The sequence below is a fragment of the Pristis pectinata genome, chromosome 17 (genome assembly GCF_009764475.1).
Source record: "Pristis pectinata isolate sPriPec2 chromosome 17, sPriPec2.1.pri, whole genome shotgun sequence".
Lineage (NCBI taxonomy): Eukaryota > Metazoa > Chordata > Chondrichthyes > Rhinopristiformes > Pristidae > Pristis > Pristis pectinata.
The window spans coordinates 33,540,746-33,564,161 of NC_067421.1; the positions used below are offsets into that span (position 1 = coordinate 33,540,746).

At 39.4% G+C, this 23,416-nt stretch overlaps 1 protein-coding gene across 3 annotated transcripts; it reads left to right on the forward strand.

The window, feature by feature from the left end:
* Nucleotides 1–8: 8 nt before the first annotated feature.
* LOC127579236 (D-amino-acid oxidase-like) lies at nucleotides 9–23,412 on the forward strand. Of its 3 annotated transcripts, XM_052031860.1 has the most exons (11): nucleotides 9–186; nucleotides 9,727–9,951; nucleotides 10,285–10,399; nucleotides 12,286–12,362; nucleotides 14,833–14,898; nucleotides 15,288–15,342; nucleotides 15,498–15,599; nucleotides 18,561–18,643; nucleotides 19,517–19,634; nucleotides 19,763–19,861; nucleotides 22,170–23,412. In XM_052031860.1, exons 2-11 carry the CDS (start codon nucleotides 9,758–9,760, stop codon nucleotides 22,299–22,301), a joined length of 1,041 nt encoding a protein of 346 aa, XP_051887820.1. In that variant the 5' UTR covers nucleotides 9–186; nucleotides 9,727–9,757; the 3' UTR covers nucleotides 22,302–23,412. The 3 variants fall into 3 exon arrangements, with proteins under 3 accessions (XP_051887820.1, XP_051887819.1, XP_051887821.1); XM_052031859.1 differs by lacking the exon at nucleotides 9–186 and having other exon boundaries at nucleotides 9,625–9,951; XM_052031861.1 differs by lacking the exons at nucleotides 9–186; nucleotides 15,498–15,599 and having other exon boundaries at nucleotides 9,625–9,951.
* Nucleotides 23,413–23,416: the final 4 nt, after the last annotated feature.

The following is a 23,416-nucleotide window of genomic DNA, read 5'->3' on the forward strand; positions in this document are numbered from 1 at the left end:
CGCCGCCCCTCGCACTACCGTTGGGGAGGTGCGGGTCGCGAGCACGGCCGCCCAGCGGCGCGCGAGGAGCGGAGGGCGGGGCGGAGCCGAGCCGGCGCGAGGCCGAGAACCAGTGGCGGGGGAGCGCGGGGCTGGGGCGTCGAGACTCACTGACGAAAACCCAGCCCACTTAACGCATACATCGAGGTACAGAGGGGTTTAAAGCGGTTGTTTTTGTCGAGTCAGACCCTGGCAGCCTCCACCTGTGGAGCGAGTACGCGCCCAAAATGGAGGATTAGTGGTCCCTGGAGTGAGGGTGACGACATGTAAATCTTTCCGATTGAAAAGGCTTTACTTTGATTTTTGTTTTTGCTTGTCTATTATCCATACTGTGCTATTAGATTCTCCTGCTTTCTATTGACCAGTGCAGTGTGGAAAAATTAAAAGAGTATGCTAGAAAGATCAGCAGGTCAGACAGCTTCTGGACAGAAGTCGATGGAGAGAATCTTTAGGATGCAAAGAAGGGGAGAAAGGCAGAGGAGCTGAGATTAGGGTGAAGGGGATTAAATAATGATGGGACCTGCACTCTGAGCCCCTTAACCGCTCCAAGCTCTTCTCACTGGAGGAAAACAACAAGATGCTGGAGGAACTCGGCGGGTCAGGCAGCATCTGTGGAGGGAAGTGGACAGTCGACGTTTCGTGTCGAGATTCTTCGTCTGGACTGGAATGTCGACTGTCCACTTCCCCCTACAGATGCTGCTCGACCCGCTGAGTTCCTCCAGCATCTTGTTTGTTGCTCCAAATTCCAGCATCTGCAGTCTCTCTGTCTCCAAGTTATCACTGCAAACTGCTGGCGAGCCATTAACATCCCCATTTGTCAATCACACTCACTCACTCTCGCCTAACCGTATTCTGAATTTGCTGTTAACCCCATTGTCAACGGTGTTACTGTTTAGTAAACCAACTTCTGTCTTGTCGAGACTGATCTCAATGCTAAATGTCAAGCGGTGACTTCCCATACTATCTTTGACCACATTTTGTCTTATGAGGATAGGCTGAGTGAGCTAGGGTTTTTCTCTTTGGAGAGGAGAATGAGAGGTGACTTGATAGAGGTGTACAAAATGATAAGAGGCTTGGATCCAGTGGACAGTCAGAGACTTTTTCCTAGGGTGACAATGGCTAACATGAGGGGACATAATTTTAAGGTGATTGGAGGAAAGTATAAGGGGGGTGTCAAGGGTAAGTTTTTTTACATGGAGAGTGGTGGGTGCGTGGAACGCACTGCCTGCAGAGGTTGTGGGAGCAGATACATGAGGGACATTTAAGAGACTCCCTAGGTCGACATATGAATGATAGAAAACTGGGGAGTTATGTAGGAGGGAAGGATTAGATAGATCTTAGAGCAGGATAAAGTGTCGGCACAACATTGTGGGTCGAAGGGCCTGTATCGTGCTGTAGTGTTCCATGTTCTATGTTCCCATGGTCTTCCTTCACAGTATCTACACTGGTTACAGCAGCCAGCTGAGATGGTCTCCCTCCCACAGAGGGATCCGCTCCCAAATTGGGCTACCACAGCGAAACAGTATCAGGTGGGCAGCAGAAGTTTCTGTGTAATATTTTTTTGTGTGAGGGGTGGGGGAGTCATGGAGCTACACAGCGTGGAAAACAGGCCCTTGGGCCCAACTCATCCATGCCGACCAAGTTACCTAACTGAGCTAATTCCATTTGCCCACATTAGGCCCATATCTCTCTAAACCTTTCCTATCCGTGAACCTGTCCAAATATCCTTTAAATGTCGTAATTGTAAACCCCCCCCCCCCATTTCCTCTGGCAGCTTGTTCCATATATCCACCACCCTCTGTGTGAAAATGTTGCCCCTCAAATTCCTTTTAAATCTTTCCCCTCTCATTTTAAACCTACGCCTTCCAGTTTTGGATTTGCCTACCCTGGGAAAAGTGTTCTGATTCCGCATTAACTTACAAGTCTCAGACAGTGAGGCTGTTGGGGAATGGAAAGGGGAAAGATGATGGGCAGTGGGGAGGGGCCCAGAAAGACGGCAGGTGGGGTTGGTGGCATTGCTTCAGAGAGATCAAGCAGCCAGCTGCTGGAGAAGGGGGAGTGGAATTGGAAATTGAAAGCATAAGGTTAGAGGGCTGAGGGGGAAAGGTGCAAAGGGGTTGGAGATGGGGGAGGTGGCTGTTAGTGTGTCTGTTTGAGAGAGAGAGAGAGAGACTACAGTGCCTGTGTGTGTGTGTGTGTGTGTGTGTGTGTGTGTGTGTGTGTGTGTGTGTGTGTGTGAAGTTTATGCAACATATCCTGGTCTCCAATTGTCTTAATGCTTCTAGCCATTGTACCAAGACTGTATATGGTAGCTGGTGTGCAGTGGCTTCCCCATGTTAAAGGAGGTGATACCTTCCATTTTTTTGAGGCATCATGCTCAATCCAAGCATGGGCACTTGCTAGATTATGTAACAAAGGAAAGCCTTATCACTCAGGCCATGATGGGCACCAATGACTACTGAATTGACCACCACCAGCCTGCAGGTTTGAAGGACATAAATATCCTCCGAAGAAAGCTCTTCTCAATCAGAGTCTTGTGGATAACCCAATAACTCCCAAACAACAGGAACTACAGCATGACCTTGTCTGCTATGAAGTCCACCACAGTTAGTACCTGTGAAAAGGCTCTTGACTTCTCTACCAGAAAATAGCAAAAATTGTTTTGTTGAAAGTGACCAGGTGGTGCAGGAACTAATAAATGCAAGGCATTCATAGATTGGAAGCAGAATAATGTCTCAAGGGAAACATACCCCAGACTAACAGGCAGCAAACAACTTGTGACCTGAAGAACAGGTAATGGGTGGAAAGAGCACGGGGGATCCATCAACCAGCTAATAATCATGGTATGCATGGATTCTTCAGCACCGTCAAGACCATCAATGACAAAGCACCAAAGGACCCATCTTAATGAGTGTGAAGAATAGAGAAGAACTCATCAATAACATAAAGGCAATCAGCATTATCTGGAAAGATCACTTCAAAGATCTTCTTAACCAAGACTTAATTTGATACGCGTCCTTGGTTCTGTCCTACAGCATACTATCCACTACAATCTGGCACTATCCCAGTCTGAAATAAAAGCATTGATAAGGGCATTAGCAACTGGATATCAATAAGGCTCCTGGAACAGACAAATTTGTGCTGACACACTAAAACATGGTAGGGAGGTGCTTTTGGCATGAATTCATGACCTTGTCTCTCTCAGCTGGGAAAAGGAGAACATACCAGATGAATCTCAGAGATGCTATAGTCATGATAATCCTGAAAAAAGTAGGCAAGTTGATTGTAGTAATTGCAAGGAAAATAATTACAAAGAATCTTCTCAAACACTACCTCCCAGAGAACAAACAGCTCCTCTCAGGTTTACAATGCCAGCTCTGTCCATCAAGCAGTACTATAGATGTGATCTTTATCACATGACAAATCCAAGAAAATGCAGAGAGCAGCAATAACAGTGAGGTGGGTCCTTTGGTGTTATGACATAGATGGTCTTGACAGTGGTCTCACTAGACCAAAATCAGTCTAATTTCAGTCACCAGTTTATAGTATGCAGACAACACTTACCATGTGCACATTCAATGGCCAATTACAAGTCATTGTTGATGGCTTCAATGAAGGCCTCATACTAAAGATGCAGAAGACAAAAGTCTTCTACCAATCTGGTCCCACTGCAGAACACTGCTCCCCCAACAATTAAAATCCACAATGATACCCTATTTTTTCACATATGTCACTTTCTGTATCTCAAGATCCACCACTTGGTGGAGGCAAACATCAGTTTTCACTACCACATTCAGTAATCCATAATAACCTTTGGTTTATCGAGGAAAAATGTGTTTAGGGCAGTGACCTCAGACCCAGTACCAAGCCCTTGGTCTACTGAGCAGCGATGATCAGTCCTCATGCATGCTTCCGAGACATGGACAGTTTACAGTACAGACCTCCAAGCAGTGGAAGAGTACCACCAATAGTGTCTGTACAAAATTCTTCAAATCCATTTGTCAGACATATACACCAATATTGGGGTCATCTAATTTGACTATCTACCCATTTATGTCTCTCATAATCTGCTGTACCTCTATCAGGTCATCTCTCAGCCTTTTTCACTCCAGGGAGAATGAGGCCACCTATCCAATCTTTCCCCATAACTAAAGTCCTTTAATCCCAGGCAACATCCTGGTGAATCTCCTCTGCACAATCACATCCTTTCTATAGTGTGGCTACCAGAACTAAACACAATACACCAAGTGTGCCTAATTGACCTGTGTTGAAACTTTCAGGGAACTATGGACCACAAGGTCTCTCTGCTCATCAACATTCCTTAGTGCCCTACCATTTACTACGCATGTCCTACCCCTATTTGACTTCCAAAAATGTATCACCTCATACTTGTTGGGATTAAATTCTATCTGCCAACATTCCGCACAATGTTCCAACTGATCTACATTCTGCTGTAGACAACCTTCTTCACCATTCACAACACCATAAGTTTTCGTGTCATCCACAAACTAACCAATCATATCTCCTGCGTTTACATTCAAGTCCTTAATATCACAAACAGCAAAGATTACAGCACCTATCTCTGTGGTATACCTCTAGTCACAGACTTCCAATAAGAAAAACATCCTTCCACCACTACCCTCTGCCTCTTATCACCAAGCCAATTTTGGATTTAGTTAACCACCTTCCCTTGGATTCCATGTGCCTTAACCTTCTGGACAAGCCTACTATGCAGGACCTTGTCAAATATCTTACTAAAGTCCACGTAGACCATATCTACCGCCCTGCTTTCATTAATCTCCTTTGTTACCTCCTCAAAAAAATCAATTAAGTCAGTGAGACAGGATTTCCCCCTCACAAAGCCATGCTGGCTATCCAAATTAGTCCTTGCCTTTCCAAATGAACATAAATCCTGTCCCTTAGAATTTTCTCCAATAATTTCTCTACCACTGATGTAAGGCTCACTGGCCTGTAGTTAAGATAAGATATCTTTATTAGTCACATGTACATCGAAACACACAGTGAAGTGCACCTTTGCATAGAGTATTCTGGGGCAACCCGCAAGTGTCGCCATGCTTCCAGTGCTAACATAGCATGCCCACAACTTCCTAACCAGTATGTCTTTGGAATGTGGGAGGAAACCAGAGCACCCAGAGGAAACCCACGCAGACATGGGGAAAATGTACAAACTCCTTACAGACAGTGGCTGGAATTGAACCCGGGACGCAGATGCTGTAACAGCATTATGCTAACTGCTACACTACCATTACCTGGCTTATCCCTGCTGCCCCTCTTAAGTAAAGGAACAAGGCTGTTATCTTTCAGTCTTCTGGTATCTTACCTGTGATTAATGAAAACGCAAAGATCTCCATCAGGGCCCCAATAATCTCCTTCCTTGTTCCCCATAGCATTCTGGGATAGATCTCATCTGACACTGAGGACTTATCTATCCTTATGCATTTCAAGACATCTAATATCTTCACCTTCTTAATACCTACATGGTCCAGACAATCAACGTCTCCCTTCCTGAACTCACTATCCTCCTTGTCCTTCTCCTTGGTGAATACAGACAAGAAGTATTCATATAGGACTCACTCACATTTCCTAGCTCCACACATTACCCCTTTGGTCCTAAGGGGACTCGCTCTTTCCCCAGCTACCCTCTTGTTCCTGATTTATTTGTAGAATGATTTAGGATTCTACTTAATCTTACTTGCTAAGGATACTTCATGATCTCTTTTGCCCTCCTAATTTCCTTATTAAGTACTCTCCTACACCCTCTATATTCCTCGAGATTTGCTGGATTGTAGTTGCTGGCACCTGCCATTTGCCTCCTTTTCTTTGATCAAACCTTCAGTAACCTTTGTCATGCAAGGTTCCTTAATCTTGCCATCTTTTCCTTTCATCCGTACCAGAACATACGGTCCCTGCGTTCTTGCTAACTTTCTTTTAAAAGGCTCCCACTTGTCAGATGTTGTTTTACCCGCAAGCATCTGCTCCCATTCTCCTTTCGCTAGGTACTCTCATGTGCTATCAAAATCAACCTCCCCCCACTTTCGAACCTTAACTTGAGGATCAAGCTTATCCCTTTCTGTAACTACTTACTGTGTTAATCCGTTTCTACAGGCATAATGTCTGGTTTGATAGACAGATACAAACTTTTGAATCTTCTATCTCAGTATCCATAGTAGAAAGTTGGCCAGTTCCTCAGAAGGACTTGGCTTTTTTTTTGTCCAAAGAATACAATCAATATAAGTTGTGGGGAATGTAAACCCTTCAGCCTGCTCCAACATTCAATAATATTTTGACCAGTCTTTTAGCTCAAGTTCACCTTCTTGTCCAATCCCCATATCTCTTCAATAAAAATAAACATGCAGGAGATACTTAGCAGGCCAGGCTGCATTTGTAAGGAAAAAATCAGAATTAAAGTTTCAGGTCAATGCCTTGCTTTCCTTAACATCTAAAAATCTCAGTATTGAACATACTCAACAACTGGATGAGAGAATTACAAAGATCTGGATGAGAGAATTACAAAGATCTATACCATTTTCCAATTCATCTACAGGATTTGGGCATGCTGGCAAGGTCAGAATTTATTGCCCATTCCTAATTACCCTTGAGAGGGTGGTAGTGAGCTATCGTCTTGAACTGCTGTAATTCCTCTTGGCTAGCTACTCCCATAGAGTTGTCGACAAGGGAGTTCCTGTATTTATACCCAGAGACAATGAAGGAATAGTGATACATTTCCTAGTATGCATTTTAGAGAGGAATGTAGGTGGTGGAATTTCATTTTACCTAGTGGTTTTGTTCTATTTTGTCTTGCAGGTTTGCTTTCTAGAGTGCACACTCAACACAAAAATTACCTAATACAGCAAAAAAATTTAACACCTTGACAGTTTTTCCCATTGCAATTATAAATTGTTTATTATGGAAAATGGATAAAAAAAATGCAACTGTCCTGTGCCATTCGAGATGTACTTCTTCTGACCTTGATCTTAAATATGCATGTACACATCATGTGGTTGTACTGTCAAGATGTCCAAAAAAAAGTATATTAAAACTAAATAGTTACTTCTGAAGCACAATAACGATTAATATGCATTAGCAATATGTGTACTATAAGATGCTCAAAATAGAAAATGAATTAATACTTGTTTTTAGTATTCTTGATTCAGTGAGAAACATGTTTCAGCAGATTTGGAAAACTGGGAATTTATTAAAATGCTGCCATAGGAGTTTTTGTTTCCTGAGCTGTTAGATGGGGTCTAATTTTGATATCACTTCCAAAAGTGCAAGGCTTCTGATGTCAGTCACGATTATGTGCTGCTCCATTCTGGAGCTGCTGGTGGATGGGATGCCAATCAAGCACCTGCTTTGTTGAGCTTCTTGAGTGTTGTTGTGGCTGACTCATCCAGGCAAGTAGAGAATATTCCATCATGCTCCTGATTTGTGCCTTGTCGAGGTGGAAATATCTCCTGAAACTGCGTATAAAAATATCTAATATCTTTTGTCTACTCTTTTTTTTGTTTCCTCAAACTTTTTTGAGGAAACAAAAAAAAGATTGGCTGTTAACAAAACCATCTTGCCTCTCTATGATTAACTCCCATGCAAATATGCTTTAATAGTACATAAAGAGCAGAAAGGTAACTTTAGAAAGAACTGGGCCATTTTGGTACAAAAAAATGGCCTTCGTGTGGAGGTAGAGCATGTGGGTACAGTTCTGAATGAATGTTTTGCATTTGTCTTCACTAAAGAGGAGGGAGAGTAGTTTAAGATGAATATGAAATATTAGATGGGGAAGTTATAGTAAAAGAGGAAACATAAAGGAGTTTAGCACCTTTTGAGTGGATGAACTGCCAAGGCCGAATATATTCCAGGATATTAAAAGGAGGAGGCTTTCACTACAATTTTTTAAATCTTCCCTGGCTACAAGAATGGTGCCTGAAGGTTGGAGGATCATTTAGATTGTAATGTTGTTTAGAAAGGAAGGGATAAACAAAGTAATTACAAGCCCTTTAGCATGATATTGGTGATGGTCAAATCATCAGAATCCATTCAGGGACAGAATAAATCTTCCTTTGGGAAAACACAAATTAATCAGGAACAGTCAGCATGGATTTGTAAGGGAAAGTTCAATCTCACTAATTTGTTGAATCTTTTGAGGTAACAAGGAGGATCAATGAGAGCAGTGTGGTATAATTTGCATAGATTTCAGCAAGATTCTTGACAAGTCCCATAATGGCAAGCTATTCAGACAAATCAAAGCTGATGGGATCCAAGGAAGAGGAACAAATTAGATCCCAAACCAAAGAGTAACGATTGTTAGGTGTTTTTCTGGCAAGAAGGCTTTTACCAGTGCTATGTTTGGTATTTGGTCCCTCACTTAGCGTAAAATATGTTCATGTTTTAAATGTAACTATTTACATAAGTAGCAATTTGATTGACAATGAAGAGAAAAGCATTAGAACTATGGGAAGATCTATATTGTAAGGTCAGTTGGGAGGAAAAGTGACAAATCAAATTCATTGTAGAGAGGTGTGAGGTAAGACAGTGTACAACAAGTGACAGAACACTGAGTGGGTGGAAAACGAAAGGGATGTTGGATTCTTTATCCACAGATCCTTAAGTTAGCAGGGCAGTTCAATAATGTGTGTAACAAGACACATAGGATGCTTACCTTTATTAACTGAGGCCAGGAATATATGAACTGCGAGGTTATTGCTAGAACTTTACATAACATAAAGCTGTCCCACAAAATGAATACTGTTTTGGTCTCTGCATTACAGAAAAGATGAGACTTTATGGAAGACGGTGCAGAGCAGATTCACAATGATGTTGCCAGCTTCTAAAATTGTTGCTATGCAGAAAGATTGGGTAAACTAGAATTGTTCCTGTGGGAATAGAAGAGTCTGGGGAGAGACCTATTTGTGGTGTATAAATCTACGAGTGAGTAAGTAGGAAGAAGCTATTTCCCTTAGTAGAGAGGTCAAAAACCAGTATTGTATATTTAAAGTCATTGGTAGAATGATTGGTGAGGATGGGGAGTGTTGAAGAAATACATCTTCACCCAGAGCTGTTAGAGTCTGGAATTGAAAGCCTGGTAGAGACAGAAAACTCATCACAGCTAGCAAGTATTTGTATGTGTACTTGGAGACCCATGATCTCTAGAGAACAGATGTGGTGCTGCAAGGTGTAATTAGGCTGGGTGGCTCAAGCCCAATGGGCTGAATGACTTCTCAGTGTTGTAAATGATTTGTGATATTATGGAGTGCTTTTGAAATAGTCACCATCATAATACAGAAAAACATGACAGCAAGTTTGTACACAAATAGCAATGTAGTAAACCAATAATCACTTTTAATGATGTTATCTGCAGGATATATATTTCACAGGACACCAGGAAAAACTCCCCTGTTCTTCAGTGGAATTTGTACCCACAACTTTCTGACTCAGAGGTGACACTTGTACTAGTGAACTACAGCTAACACTATTTAAACATCTAAAAACAACCACAGAGTTTCATATTCATGACATTGCAAATGGGTTAGTTAATAATTAGTACAACTATTACTTTCTTGTAGAACCGAAGGTCAAAGACTATGTTCTGATCACGGGAAGCTGTAATCAGTCCTCCAGCCATAAAGTTTTGTAGTGAATACGTGAATCATTTTTCTCGTTTCTTTTTAGGATCTAGACAGTCCACACTGTAGGACAAGAAATGCGTGTTGCAGTGATTGGAGCTGGAGTAATTGGTTTATCTTCAGCTCAATGCATCATTAATCGCTTTCAACCCACAGTCAAGTCACTAACTGTCGTCATTTATGCAGATACTTTTACACCAAATACTACAAGCGATGGAGCTGCTGGATTGTGGCAACCATATGTATTTGATGAAGGGAAACCTGAGGAAGTGTAAGAAAAATCATTTTGTAAATTATAAATAGAAATATACTAAATCATGTACTAAACTACTACAAGGTGCTTTGCTACGTTGGTGGGCTGTGGTATGGTTTTATGGGTTCTAAAGTCCTATTAAGATATTTTGTACTAGTTTAGTATTATATATATTAAGTGAGAGGATGGATTCCTTCTTTCTACTTTGCATTATAGATTACGTAGTAATACTTCTAATAACAATACAATAATAGTGGATAATATTTACTTTAGAGATTTCCCAGTTATTTCTGCAAATTAGTGAATATTTGTGATAAATTATGTCATATTTTCCCTGTATTTTAACTGCAGTAAGTGGAACAAAGAAACATTTGACTATCTACTGAGTTATGTGAATTCATCTGATGCCAATGAGATGGGTTTGTTTTTACAATCTGGGTACAACATCTTCAAAGAACCAGTGCCAGTAAGTGTTTGTCTTGGATATGATGATGCTTAAAATGGCAGTTTAGTGCCTATATTAATTAAGCTTACAAGATGGGATTCTATACAATTGAAACTTTGCTTCCCCGGTTTTGTCCACTTAGTCTGTTTTCTATTGTAAGTTTTGTTTCCAGTTCCACATGTAACGGCTGTCTAATTTAGTGTTATCTACAAGCATGTTGAAGGCACAATCCAGATCTCTAGGAAATTCAAGGTTCTACAGAGATAAAAGCAATAAAATACTAAATGGGAAATATAAAACCTAGTTTTTGTGTATTGCTCCAGATTCTAGCATCTGCAGAATTAATTGTGTCTAGTTATTGTGTGACTTTTTGTCATATTAAAGTGAAGTGGATGTTATCTCATTGCAATACAGTAAAGCTCCCTTAATCCTGCAGGCTCAGGGCTTTGGTCGTGCCACAGTGGCTGATTTTCCAGACTAATGGATGTTATTAATATCCCAATACACTTTTAAAATCCCTTAATTTTAGAAATGTTGCAGTAATATAATAAATTTTCCAGTGAACCTGGGAACATGGGAAATGAGCCGCTGGCAAGTTTCAAAGGAGCGTGGGAAACAGGGTCACTGTGAATTTCAAAGGAGCGCGGGAAAAGCAGCTCCAGTGAGTTTTAAAGGACCGTGGGAAATGGGGCCCTGGTGAGTTTCAAGGGAGCATGGAAAATGGGGCCCAATGCCAAACCATTGGCATTTCCGAATATTAGGATAGTGGATTATCGGAGTTTTACTGTGGTTGGTTTTGCATCCTCTTTAAAAGCAATGAGAAGATTGTCTTATTTCACAATAAAATAGGTATAGAGTAGACATAGGCTTGAAGGACCACAAATTTGAATAACAAATGATCTTCAGTTCCAAGAAACTACTCATGCACAGACTTGTTTTTGCCTGCTTCTGAGTGAGTTAACTTTGATTACTATATTTGACTTGGAATAATGCCAACATGAACATAAACACAAGTATTAATGCTTTGCAATAAAAACTTTTTATTTCAGTTATCTTCCTCATCCCTGTCTTTTATAGCTTTCTCAATTCAGTGTCTAGTAAAAGCTGATATAAATACCTATTTACCACACTGATGATATAGATACTTAGGTAATCACATCTGAGTCTATAAGTTGTTACAAAAGTAAGAGCAAACAAAAATCTTCCAAATGCTTGTGCTGTAAAAGATAATATGCTTAGAAATTAATTTTGGTCTTATTGAGTGGGTCAGCATTTGACGAGTTCATGTGATGTTGTTCTGCTGCTAATTTAATGGGCACTGTCTCAATTATTTTTAATTAACAAAAATCTTTGCTAACGAAGCAAGTAATTTAATTATTGAGCAGAGTAATTTAATATTGTGCATTCAAGTATCAATAGTCTCATCAATAATTTCTAGGCTTTGATGATTGCATCTTGAGCACACTGGCCAACAATGAAAAGAGATTTCTGGCTAGGCTACATACTGTTGCTGAACACTCCCAGATAGTGAAGTTCAATTAAGTATGCAAGTAATGTACATTCTCAGATCATAATAAAAATTCTTTAGAAGCTGGTGAAATTTTTGAATCCCGAGAGCATACATTTGAATAACAAGGCAAGAATCTGTACTTCAAACTGATTTCCACTTCCTTAGTCTTGTCCTGGTCAGATAATGGAGTGGACATCCCAATGATAAAGAGTACCACAAATTTTGGAGGCAGCTAGACAGTTAGATTGACTAATAGGATGTTGTCATGTTATCAACACTCATTTGATGTGTAGCTGAGATTTACAACAGCCAAAATCAAGTAAAGATAATCTTTATGTTTCTGTTTTTCATGGTCTAGGAGAAATGGAAATAACTTCTTTTTCATTCTTCTTCATAGGACCCATCTTGGAAAGACACTGTTTTGGGATTTAGACACTTGACAGCAAAAGAACTTGCACTGTTCCCTGGATTTAGGTATTTCTTGCACAATAATTTCCCAACAAAGTCTTCAGAGACAGTGGTGTCACATGTGGCTCTGTTCCTGGAATGCAGAAATTCAATCCAGATTTGAACCTTCAGTAACTAACCTTGTCTATTGGTGCACACTTCAAGTAAAAGGAAATATTCCTAGCCACAGATGGCCAGTAAGGAAAGTTCAAATTTTTACACTAATCTGCAGAAGTGTCTTGAATCACTTTTTATACTAGGATTAGATATTCTTTTACTTTAATACTTGCAAGTTTAGTGTCTAAGCCCAAGCACACCTAGAGACAGTACAGGGGTAAAATGTCTTCCATGTTAAGTTGAAAACTGGTTGTCAGATAGGAAACAGAAATTAGGAATAAACGGAGCATTCTCAGTTGGCAGACAGTGACTAATAGAGTACTACAGGGATCAGTACTTGGGTCTCAGCTACTCACCGTATACATTGATGATTTGGATGAGGAAACTAAATGTAATATTTCTGACAGGAAATACTGGAAACAGTTGGCAGGTCATGCAGCATCTGTGGAAAGAGAAACAGAGTTAACATTTCAGATCTGAGACCTGCCATTAGACGGAAAGAGAAAAAACAGGGTAGCAGAGAAGTTGGGAGAGAGATGGGTAGAACAAAGGGCTCAGCCTCAGGATAGAAGGACATCCCATTAGAACAGTGATGAGGAGGAATTGCTTTCGCTAGAGGGTGATGAATTTGTGGAATTCATTGCCACAGATAGCTATGGAGTCATTGGGTATATTTAAAGTGGAGGTTGATAGGTTCTTGACTAGTAAGGGTGTCAAAGGTTACAGGGTGAAGGCAGGAGAATGGGGTTGAGAGGGAAAAGTAAATCAACCATTTATTTTGGAGCAGACTCAATGGTCTGAATGGCCTAATTTTGCTCCTATGTCTTATGGTCTAACAAAGGGAATATCTCTGATATGGTGAGACCAATTGGGTTAATGTGGCACTTAGAATCAATTATGCTTCTTTGTCTGTGTAGCGTGTTGCTAATACTAAGCAGGCCAGAATATACTAATAGAAAGAGGGAAAACTGAGCCAAAATCACAGGGCTAGTCAGACTGGTTGTATGGATGATGTTTCCTCTGACTGGCGGGGAGCTAGAACAAGGGTTCACAATCTCAGGATACAGAGTTGGACATTTTTGACTGAGGTGAGGGAAGGTGTCTTCACTTGGAGGGTGGTGAACCTGTGGAATTCTCTACCTCAGAAAATGTGGAGGCCAATTCATAGAATATATTTAAGAAGGAAGTAAATAGATTTCTAGACACAAAAGGCATTAAGGAGGATGGGAAGAGATGGACATATGATATTGAGAAAGAGCATCTTCCATGATCTTATTGAATGGTGGAGCAGGTTAGAAGGACCAAATGGCCAAAACCTACCTTCTATGTTTCTTTGTAAATAACTATGACAATTTTGGGGAAACCTTCCATAATGCGGTGATTGGTTGCACCAGTTCTTGTCTGAATTTACTGAATCTCAGAACTGTTATAAATGGGGGTTATTTTCATAGTCAGAATGCTGGTATCCACAAGGGTAGATGCATTGACAGTAGATACATGAACTTAAATTCATGAAGACTGGAAGCTGGGCAGGGAAGCATTAGAATAGTTGATCGCAGTGGTAATAAAAGCATAGATGCAAGATTTAAATAATTGCCTGGCTCGGGCAAAGGTAGAGATGGACATTGAATAAATGTAGAGTGTCATGTTATTGAATCTTAAAGATCAGAAGTTAAAGGATTTCAGCACTGTAGCTTGTTGAGTCATCTGATCTCAGCCAGGCAAGAGGTTGGCTGCATCTATGAGTGGATTAACTTGTATTGTTTGGGTTTTACCTTCTCATTGATATCCATGAATAATCCTGGAAATGATTAGCTTGCGATATTGAGCAAGTACCAAAATGGCTGGGCTGAATTAAAGTAATAATTCCTTCCTACTCTTATTCACAAATTGAAGGGTAAGATAATGTCTTGGCAAATTTTCAGTCATTACATCAGCGCTGTAGAAACTAAGAGGCCAAAGATCAAAGGAACTTTATATTTTGAATATTTGAATATTTGAAATAGCTAGCCACCTGTGGGGCATCCTACTTATATATATGTATGGTTAAATATATTGAGGTTTTGTGTACTTACCTACATAGATCTCAGAAGGATTCTTTGAACAGAAAGCTTTCGTCTTAGATATTCCTTTACTTTAATATTTGCAAGTTTAGTGTCTAAGCCCGAGCACACCTGTAGACAGTACTATAACAGGGGTAAAATTTCCTTCATGTTAAGTAAGTTGCAAGCTATATATAACTAATGAAATGTTTTAGCATCGTTAAACAGACCACACACATTGCTCCTCAGCCCTACCCCCCATTTGCTTATGGTATGATCCTTCAACCATCACAACAGTGAACAGATCAGTTTTTCATCAAACTTTTTCTGTTTTCCAGCTATGGTTGGTTTAATACTGCACTAATGTTGGAGGGAAAGAGCTACCTACCATGGATGATGGCAAAGTAAGCTATGGTTTTTTTTGTCCATGGTCCAATTTTTAATCAGCTTTGGATGGCTGGCAAAGGATACTTACAAAATATTTAAGTTAAATGAAGGCTTTACTTGAGATTCCAGACCTCATGCCTGGAATCAGCATTGTTCAGGCCTGAGGTCAGCCCAAGTTTATTGTGTGAGCCACTGGTGATTATAGTGCATTCACAACGATGTTTTTCTTTTTGGGGTCTATTGCAACTTAGTAGCATTGCATGAAGAAGAAAAAAATTAACTAATTATTTTTAATAGTGTTATATATTTATTTCCTCTTCCATAAAGATTAATGTGACACATTGAAGTTAAATGAAAATATAAATTTTAGTAACAAACTTTACAGATATATTTCCTTATATTTAAGGTTAAAAGAAGAAGGGGTCCAGTTTGTTGAAAAGAAAATTTCTTCTTTCCAGGAGGTACTCTTGACTAATTTTGATACTTGTAATTAATTCTCTGATAATCTTAAATGTTTTTTCTCTCCAGACTTATCCTCTTAATCTATGTGCCTTTGTTTTTATGTGTGTGCATATGTTCTTACACATCATTTGTTTAATGATTCTAACCGCAATAGTTAACTCCAGCCTTTGATGTGATAGTGAATTGTACAGGCATCCGAGCTCAAGAGCTGCAACCAGACCCAGAGCTGAAGCCTGCTCGAGGGCAGATCTTAAAGGTGAACAAGTTTACTTAATACTTAGTGCTTATAAGATATTAAGAGAGGAAACTATTGTTCTTCCCTTCCCATTTCATGAATTCTTCACTGTTCAAATCAGGTTGAAGGACCTTTAATTTAGTTATCTCTTCATATAGCTCTTTAAGTTGGTGTTAAGAATTAAGCATTGAATGGTGGGGTTCCAGGAATTGCTGTAATAATATATCAGCAGCCAATACTATCCCAGTGCCCATAATAAAAGCAATGGGGGTGACAATTTGCACTACTATTACAGGCAATCAAAGACACGATGCAGTGAAACCATGCTATCAAATGAGTTTGTAAATTACTCCCTTTAGACTTCTTTTTAAGTTAATTAGATCCATCCACAATTATTGAATAAATTAAAATTTTTAGTCTTCTAAAATACAAACGAATTAGGAGCTAGAGTACGCTACACAGTTCCTCAAACCTGCTCTGGTATTTAATATGATAATCGCTGATTTGATTTTAACCTCAGCACTGTATTTATGTTGACCTGCATTAACCTTTCACCCCACCCCCTTATGTATCAAGAACCTCTGCCCTAAAAATATTCAAAGACTCGACTCTCTGAGAGAAAACAGTTGTCTCATCTTTGTTTTAAATGAATGACCACATATTTTTAAGTGGTGATGCTTAGTTCTAGCTACTCCTACAAGAGGAAACATCTTCTCCACACCTCTCTTGTGAAGACCCTCAGGATCTTGTATATTTCAGTCAAGTTCCCTCTTACTGTTCTATAGTCAGCAATAGGGAACTTGAAGTTCCCTATTGCTGACTATAGAACAATAGGGAGCAATATTGTTCTATTTGCTCAATGACTAATGTCTAATGTCTAATTAGACAATGTCTAATCAGTGCAACCTTTCCTCATAAGACATCCTGCCCATTCCAGACATTAGTAAACCTTTTCTGAACTCTTTCAAACACATTACCTTCCTTCCCTAAAAGAGACCAACACTGTACAAATTACTCCGGATGTGATCTCACCAATGTCCTATGTGATTGAAACATAACCTCCCAACTTTTCTATTCATTTCCCCGAGTGATAAATGATAACATTCTGTAAACTTTCATGATAACTTGCTGTAATTGCATTTTGGCCTCTTGCAAATTATGCTTTGGAAAACCAGACCCCTCTGCATCTGAGCGAGACTTCTGGCCATCTAGATAACTGCCAAAATGGACAATTTCACATTTTCCACATTATACTCCATTTACCAGATCTTTATGCCCATTCACTTAACCTCTCTATATCACATTGTACCCTGCTCGTCCTCTGCACAACCTACTTTCCTGCCATTTTTTCTATCATCTGCAATGTTAGCAGATTTGGTGCCTTCATCCAAATCATTAATATAAATTGCAAAAAGTTTAGGCCCTAACACTGGTCTCTGTGTCTCACAAATGTTATGTTTTATCACCCAAAAAATAACCCATTAATCCATGCTTACTGTTTTGCTACCAGTTGAAAACATACAAAGTTAAGAAGTAGCATTATCACTGCTCATAGACTACTACTTCCAGTTCTTAGTAATTTCAATATCCACAAATCACATTTTGCTATTCCTTTCAGTGCTATTTTATGAAAAGTGATTTTTCCGCTGGAAACTGCCTTTCCTTTCCTAGATTGGAGTCCAGTTACAATGACTTATAAGCCAAATTATCCTGCTCTGGAAATTTGATCAGGCACTTCCTGTCACATTTCATGCTTTCGTGAAACACCCATTTCTCACACTGAATGTACATGTGATGACATCATTCTTAATGCAAAATTATTTTCCAGCATTGCTAGGAGAAATTAGTTCATGTGGTTCTGAAGTGCTTTTGTTTTGGGCACTGTCAACCCAACCAGTTCATAATAGTGCTGCTTGCTCTGCAGTGGGATGTTTTAGAGGAAGCCTACTTGAGCTAATCACAGCTTAATACCTAGAACCTTGCTCAGGTAGGTCCCTTTAGCTCATTCACTTATCTATTGTTCTCTCGGCCAACATAATCCTGTTCCAAAGATACAAGATGCTAGAGGAACTTTGCGGGTCAGACAGCGCCTTTGGAGGGAAATGGACAGTTGACGTTTTGGGTGGAGACCTTTCATCTGGACTGAAAAATAGAGGGGAGATGGCTAGCTTACTGCCTGACCAGCTGAGTTTCTCCAGCATCTCGTTTGTTGCTCCAGTCTGCAGTCTCCTGTTTGTTGCATGTGCAGCTTCCATAGTCCTGTGACTCTCACACAACCCCTCTCACATCCATCAACAAACTCCACTTTCAGGCACTACTTCAGTACATGCCAGCATGCAACCCTTGCTTCATCCTCCCCCCCTCCCCCCCACCCCCCCACTCCATGATTCAACCTGCCACAGGCCTTTCTCCCAAGCAGTATTCAATAGAAAGGCCTTATCCTTGTGTTAGGATAGCCAAGCAGCACGTAATGCTTGTACTGCACCCTTTACTAAATTTTTAAAAGGCAGGCCCACAGCTAAAGTAGTCATTGGTACACTGACTGATGAACTTGTCATACAGGGGTACGGGATGAAAACAGGTCCTTCGGCCCATGAGTCCATGCCAACTATCAAGCACCATTTTTACACTAATTCTACCCTAATCCATTTTATTCTCACTTTCTCATCAACTCCCCCCAACCTCCCTCCCCCTCCCCCTCCCCCTCTCCCATATTCTACCACTTACCTATACATTAGGAGCAATTCAGAGTGGCCAATTAAGCCTTTGGAGCATCTGGAGGAAACCCATATGATCATAGGGAGCAAGTACAAAGTCCATATAGACAACACTGGAGGTTGGGATTGAACTCAGATGTGACTGTGGGCACCAGTGAGTTGCTAAAGCAATGTTTCTAAAGTTTGGAAATGCAATTATGAATTGTCTTGAGTTACTTCATGTTGGAATTATTTAATTTCTCAGCCATTAAAATTTTTTTATCAGGTTTATGCACCGTGGATGAAGCACTTTATTCTCTCACATGATATGAAAACTGGGATTTATTCCATGCCATATATTTTACCAGGGTAAGAATGATCAAAGCACTTAAATGATTGAATGCTGCAAAGGTAACCATGGTGAAGTTTGATCATCAAAATTTTGGCTGAATGCACAACATAAAAATGTCTTCCAATTATTCTTACGCCTTAAGTTGTCTGGAATTTAGTTCCTTTTTTCTCTCAGGCTGCAGTAACTTTGGTTGTAGTCCTCCCTCTCCTTTTTTCCAGCTCTGCAGCTTTGTTTATTCTGTTTTCTTTCATGCATTTGTTAGAGAGTAGACAGTGACTGGAAAATTTATTAACTGGCTAATATATTTATAAATATACTAATTTAGTAAGGCTACTGTTCACATGATTCAGCAAGAATTATCTTTTTTCCCCATTTTTGTTTTTGTGTTCAACCCACTTCACAGATATACGTGAGTTTGCAGCATGAAGTTTTTTGCTTTGAAATTTGCCAAAAGCAGCCAAAACCCCTCTCCCTCTCCCCCTCCCATTCTGTCCCTGCCTGTGGGGATTTATCAGTCCTTTGCATCATCCATTTCCATGCTGAATTAGTAAGGTACTCAATAATTGTTTTCATGGTTCCTTTCATAATAAGCTGTCTGTCAGCTAAAGGATTAAAGTGAGGATGGCACATGTGAAATGCGATATTCCCTCTCAAAGAGAATCATATAAATGGAAAGGTGATAAAGGAAGTTCTGATTTATTGGCCACCTAATAACGAAGCAGGCTTCCAGCCCACAGTCAGAAGAAATGAATAAGGTAAAGATTCCCTGGCATTCAGGTTATTCAGCAAAGTATGTTGTAATACTGGTGATTGAAATGAAAGTTCAGTGAAGTTTGTTTCACCTTCAATCTAAGGAATATATCACCGTTATTACTATGCTCTCATTTCAGGAGCAAATTAGTAACCATGGGAGGAATCTTCCAGCTTGGGAATTGGAATGAGGAAAACAATTCCGAAGACCACAACAAAGTGTGGGAAGGTGGCTGCAAACTTGTACCCAGTCTGAAGGTTGTTTATAAGGATTTTATTCCATTTTATGAGAAAATAAAGATAGCATCACCATGCAGATTAGTCAGCAGTACATGCTGTAATATGGAAGTCATCTATTCATTTATTAACTATTAAAATTCTTACAGAACGCCAGGATAGTAGAAGACTGGACTGGACTTCGACCTGTACGTAGCAGGATCCGTTTAGAACGACAGACCTTCAATGCAGGACCAGTGAAGTTTGAGGTATAACTCCAAAACAAAAATAATAATCTTTTGAAATGATGGACAATCTGTAAAATGAGGGAATGAAAATTACATAAAATTAATCATTCTCCCTCATTGCCACCTTGAATTTGCATTTGAGTATTCTTTTCTTAATTTTTCTTTAATTTGCTTAAATTCAGCTGATGGTATATGGTCCAGATTATCTATGTTTTATCCACTGGAAAGCCTAAATTAAATCCATTGTAACTGAATTTACAACTACTCATTCTAAGATTTCTTTAGCACTTCAGTCTTGGTATTAAGGTGAAAAGAAAGAACTTTCATTTTTATAGTGCCTTTCAATTCCTCAGGATGTCCCAGAGCAATTCAAGTTGGCAAACAAGCAGCCAACTTGTATACTGTAGGATTTCTTAAACAGCGGAGTGATAACTAGCCAATTAATCAGTTCTAGGTGGTGTTGGTTGTGGGATAGATGTTGGTTTAAATGCTTTTTTCAAACAGTATCGAATGATTTTTACAGCAAGACCATAGAATCTGCATTTCAACATCTGATAGCAATATAGCAGCCTTTCAGTACCACACTAAAGTGTCAGCCTAGATTATGTGCTCAAATCCTGCAATGGCACGTGCCCGCAATCAAAAGTCATAGAATCCTAGAGTCTTACAGCATGGAAACAGGCTCTTTGGCCCAACTTGTCCGTGTCAACTGAGAGTAGTTCCACTGAGACAAGGTGACCATTATATTGAGAGATATTACACATTCCATTCATCTCATTAAACTTTAAAAAAAACTGTACCAAACAATTGGTCAACTTTTGCAATTTACGACATGCAGGACTTGTCAGTACATATTATCCATGATAATGATTAAATGTGAGATTAAACAAGACATGGAGACTCAACTTTCATAACTTCCAAGAAAATGTAGTTGTTCAAGTAAATTTATTTCACTTTAATAGTGAAAAGCACTTTGCAAATTGATTTCCACCAGATAACAAACAGTGAAAGACACTTTTCTTTTGAATAGGGTTATTTCCCACAATGAAGAAAGCATGTTTACAGACCTTTTGCATGTATTACCTAGTAAGGCTTACAGATTTTATCTGTGTGAGATCAATACATGCAGGGTGCGGACATGTAGAAGATAATTTAAAAATTAGAAGCAGCTAAGGAGAGTGGCCTGCTGCATTGAAACAGTGCTTCCTTTCCACGGTCATGTTCGCTTCTTTAAAGAAAATTATTTTCATGTGATGTTTTTCAATGGCTTAACTCACACAATGGGACTTTTTCAGTAATGGTGACAGTGATGAAGTATCATCTGCTGTCAGAGCTCCATGAAAAATTCCTTTTGAGAATTTCCCCAATAGAATATAGGGTCCAAATTCAACAATGTTGCACTTGTTTCATGAGTCTAAAATGGGCACATTCGTATCCAGTTTTGTGGCATAAGAGTGCATGCCTACACTGCATGAGTGTTCAGACCATTGCTAGCTAGACTAAGGCCTTTTACTAGATGGCCCTGCTGGCTGCCTTAAATGAATGCAGATCTCACTTTGGTATTGAAATGAGGCTTCTGCACTCATTTCAGACACTAACTCCTAAATTTGTTTGCCTAAGGAACACACCTATCTGAGGTTTTGTATTTTGAGGATTTGGAAGGATCAGGACTGCTCCTTCAGACTCCATGGAACAACTGCAGGCTCCTTTAAATCCCTTACAATCACATAACCAACACACCTTTTCCCTTTTCCTGGACTTATCTCCGGGTTTAAGTATGGTCCAAAGGCTTTCCCAGCAATTTATTACAGTGGCTTTGATTTGAGCCTGCAGTTTGCCTAAGTTATTCTCATGGGGATAGAAGACAAATCTATTATCAGGCACTGCCAAAACAGAGCTCAGACTAGGTCTCTGTGTCTTCATATTTCTGTGGTTAGGACTTGCTTAACAGAAGGATGTGAGGGGGAAAAGCAACAGAAACACAGAAAGCAGTGTGAATGTAAAATGGATCCGTCATCACCTGAACTCTCACCGGAAACACAGGTTATCATATCTTACATATAAATTAAATTTTAAATTTTATTTGCAGCCTGGTAACAGGCCCTTCCTGCCCAACGAGTCCGCACCGCCCATTTTAAACCCAAATTAACCTACCCGTATATCCTGATAGAGCTGCTGTGCATTTTCTGTTGTTTTTTTTTAATTTATAAAATGAAGTTTTAATTTCCCCCTTTGGTATCCTATTTAATAATGTGCTGCAATCTTATGTCAATTGATGTAAAGAAGAAGCAAAATCCTCATCAGATTTACTCAAGTGTTTGTCTTACAGGTGATTCACAACTATGGCCATGGAGGTTATGGCCTGACTATCCACTGGGGCTGTGCCATGGAGGTATCAAACATCCTTAACAAGATCTTGCAGGAGAGGAATCCCAGTTGGAAAATACCATCTCGACTGTAATTAATCTCAATTACACATGCCATTCTGTGCTCCCATGGATTTAACCTCTGGTAAATGGTAGAAGCTTTGTACTGGCTGTATTTAGTGGTTATTGGTAAATGGTTAATCCATTGTAATCTCCAAAATTCCCAACCCCAAACTCTCCTGCCCTTCTAACTTCTACCCCTGTTGGCCTACACCCAAGTATCTTTGTTCCGTATTTTCCCTCCCAGCTATTCCTCAAACAATTCTGTAAATTTTCAAGTAGGGAATTTTTGTGACCACATTAATTTTTATCAATCCATTAAGCCTTAGTGTTAAAGTGATTATTTCTTTTTAATCTGCATTTTGAAGATCAATTCAATGTCTCTTAAAGTGAGACATAACAGGGTGGGCAACACTGCTCCATCTATCCAGTTAAAACTGCTTGGGTGTTTGTCCTTGCCTGCCCTCAAAAGTAATCCTGACAAACTATGTCTGGAGAGATTAGTGGCATAATTTTAAAACCTTTTTTTAAAAACATAGTCCTACTTTCATCAGCTACTACAGAACTTAGATTAAAATTGTGATTTTACGAATGTTATTCTTGCTCATTGAGTTAGCATCCAGTTATCTAAACTGAAAATAACAAAAACTATTAAGCCACATTGAATGGTGTTTTAGTGAGACCTGCATTGTCTTAAAATTATTCAACTAGAGTTACTTTAATATCTGGTGAACCAAGTACAAGGAAATAGGAAAATTGAGAATCAGAAATCAGTGACCTCAAAAATCTGTTAACAAAGACAATATACTTCTACTGCATTTTTGACTGATCATTATAATAGTTTCAACAAATGTTTAAATAAGTAGAAAATCTACATATTATCAAAATATAAAAGAATGAAAATTAAGGGTAGTGAGCACCATTGAAATTGCTCCTATTACATCTTTACATTAGCAATAAGTTAATGCCAGTTATTTTGTAATAGTAATTGCTATAATATAACTGATTTAGCAGTACAGAATGATCACTTGCTCACAGCAACAAGGAATGTTTTGTAATGACATTATTGGCTTTGTGATGAGGAATAATGAATCATCCAGCTTTTTATAGTCTTATAAATTTAAATAAATGAGTTCAATAAAATTTAAAA

Bases quoted from the DNA above. Each gene is read 5' to 3' on its own strand.
- LOC127579236 (XM_052031860.1), top strand. From the start codon at position 9,758: ATGCGTGTTGCAGTGATTGGAGCTGGAGTAATTGGTTTATCTTCAGCT. The intron at 15,600-18,560 runs GTGAACAAGTTT...TTTTTTTATCAG, and splicing joins CTCGAGGGCAGATCTTAAAG to GTTTATGCACCGTGGATGAA. The intron at 19,862-22,169 runs GTATAACTCCAA...TTTGTCTTACAG, and splicing joins CAGGACCAGTGAAGTTTGAG to GTGATTCACAACTATGGCCA.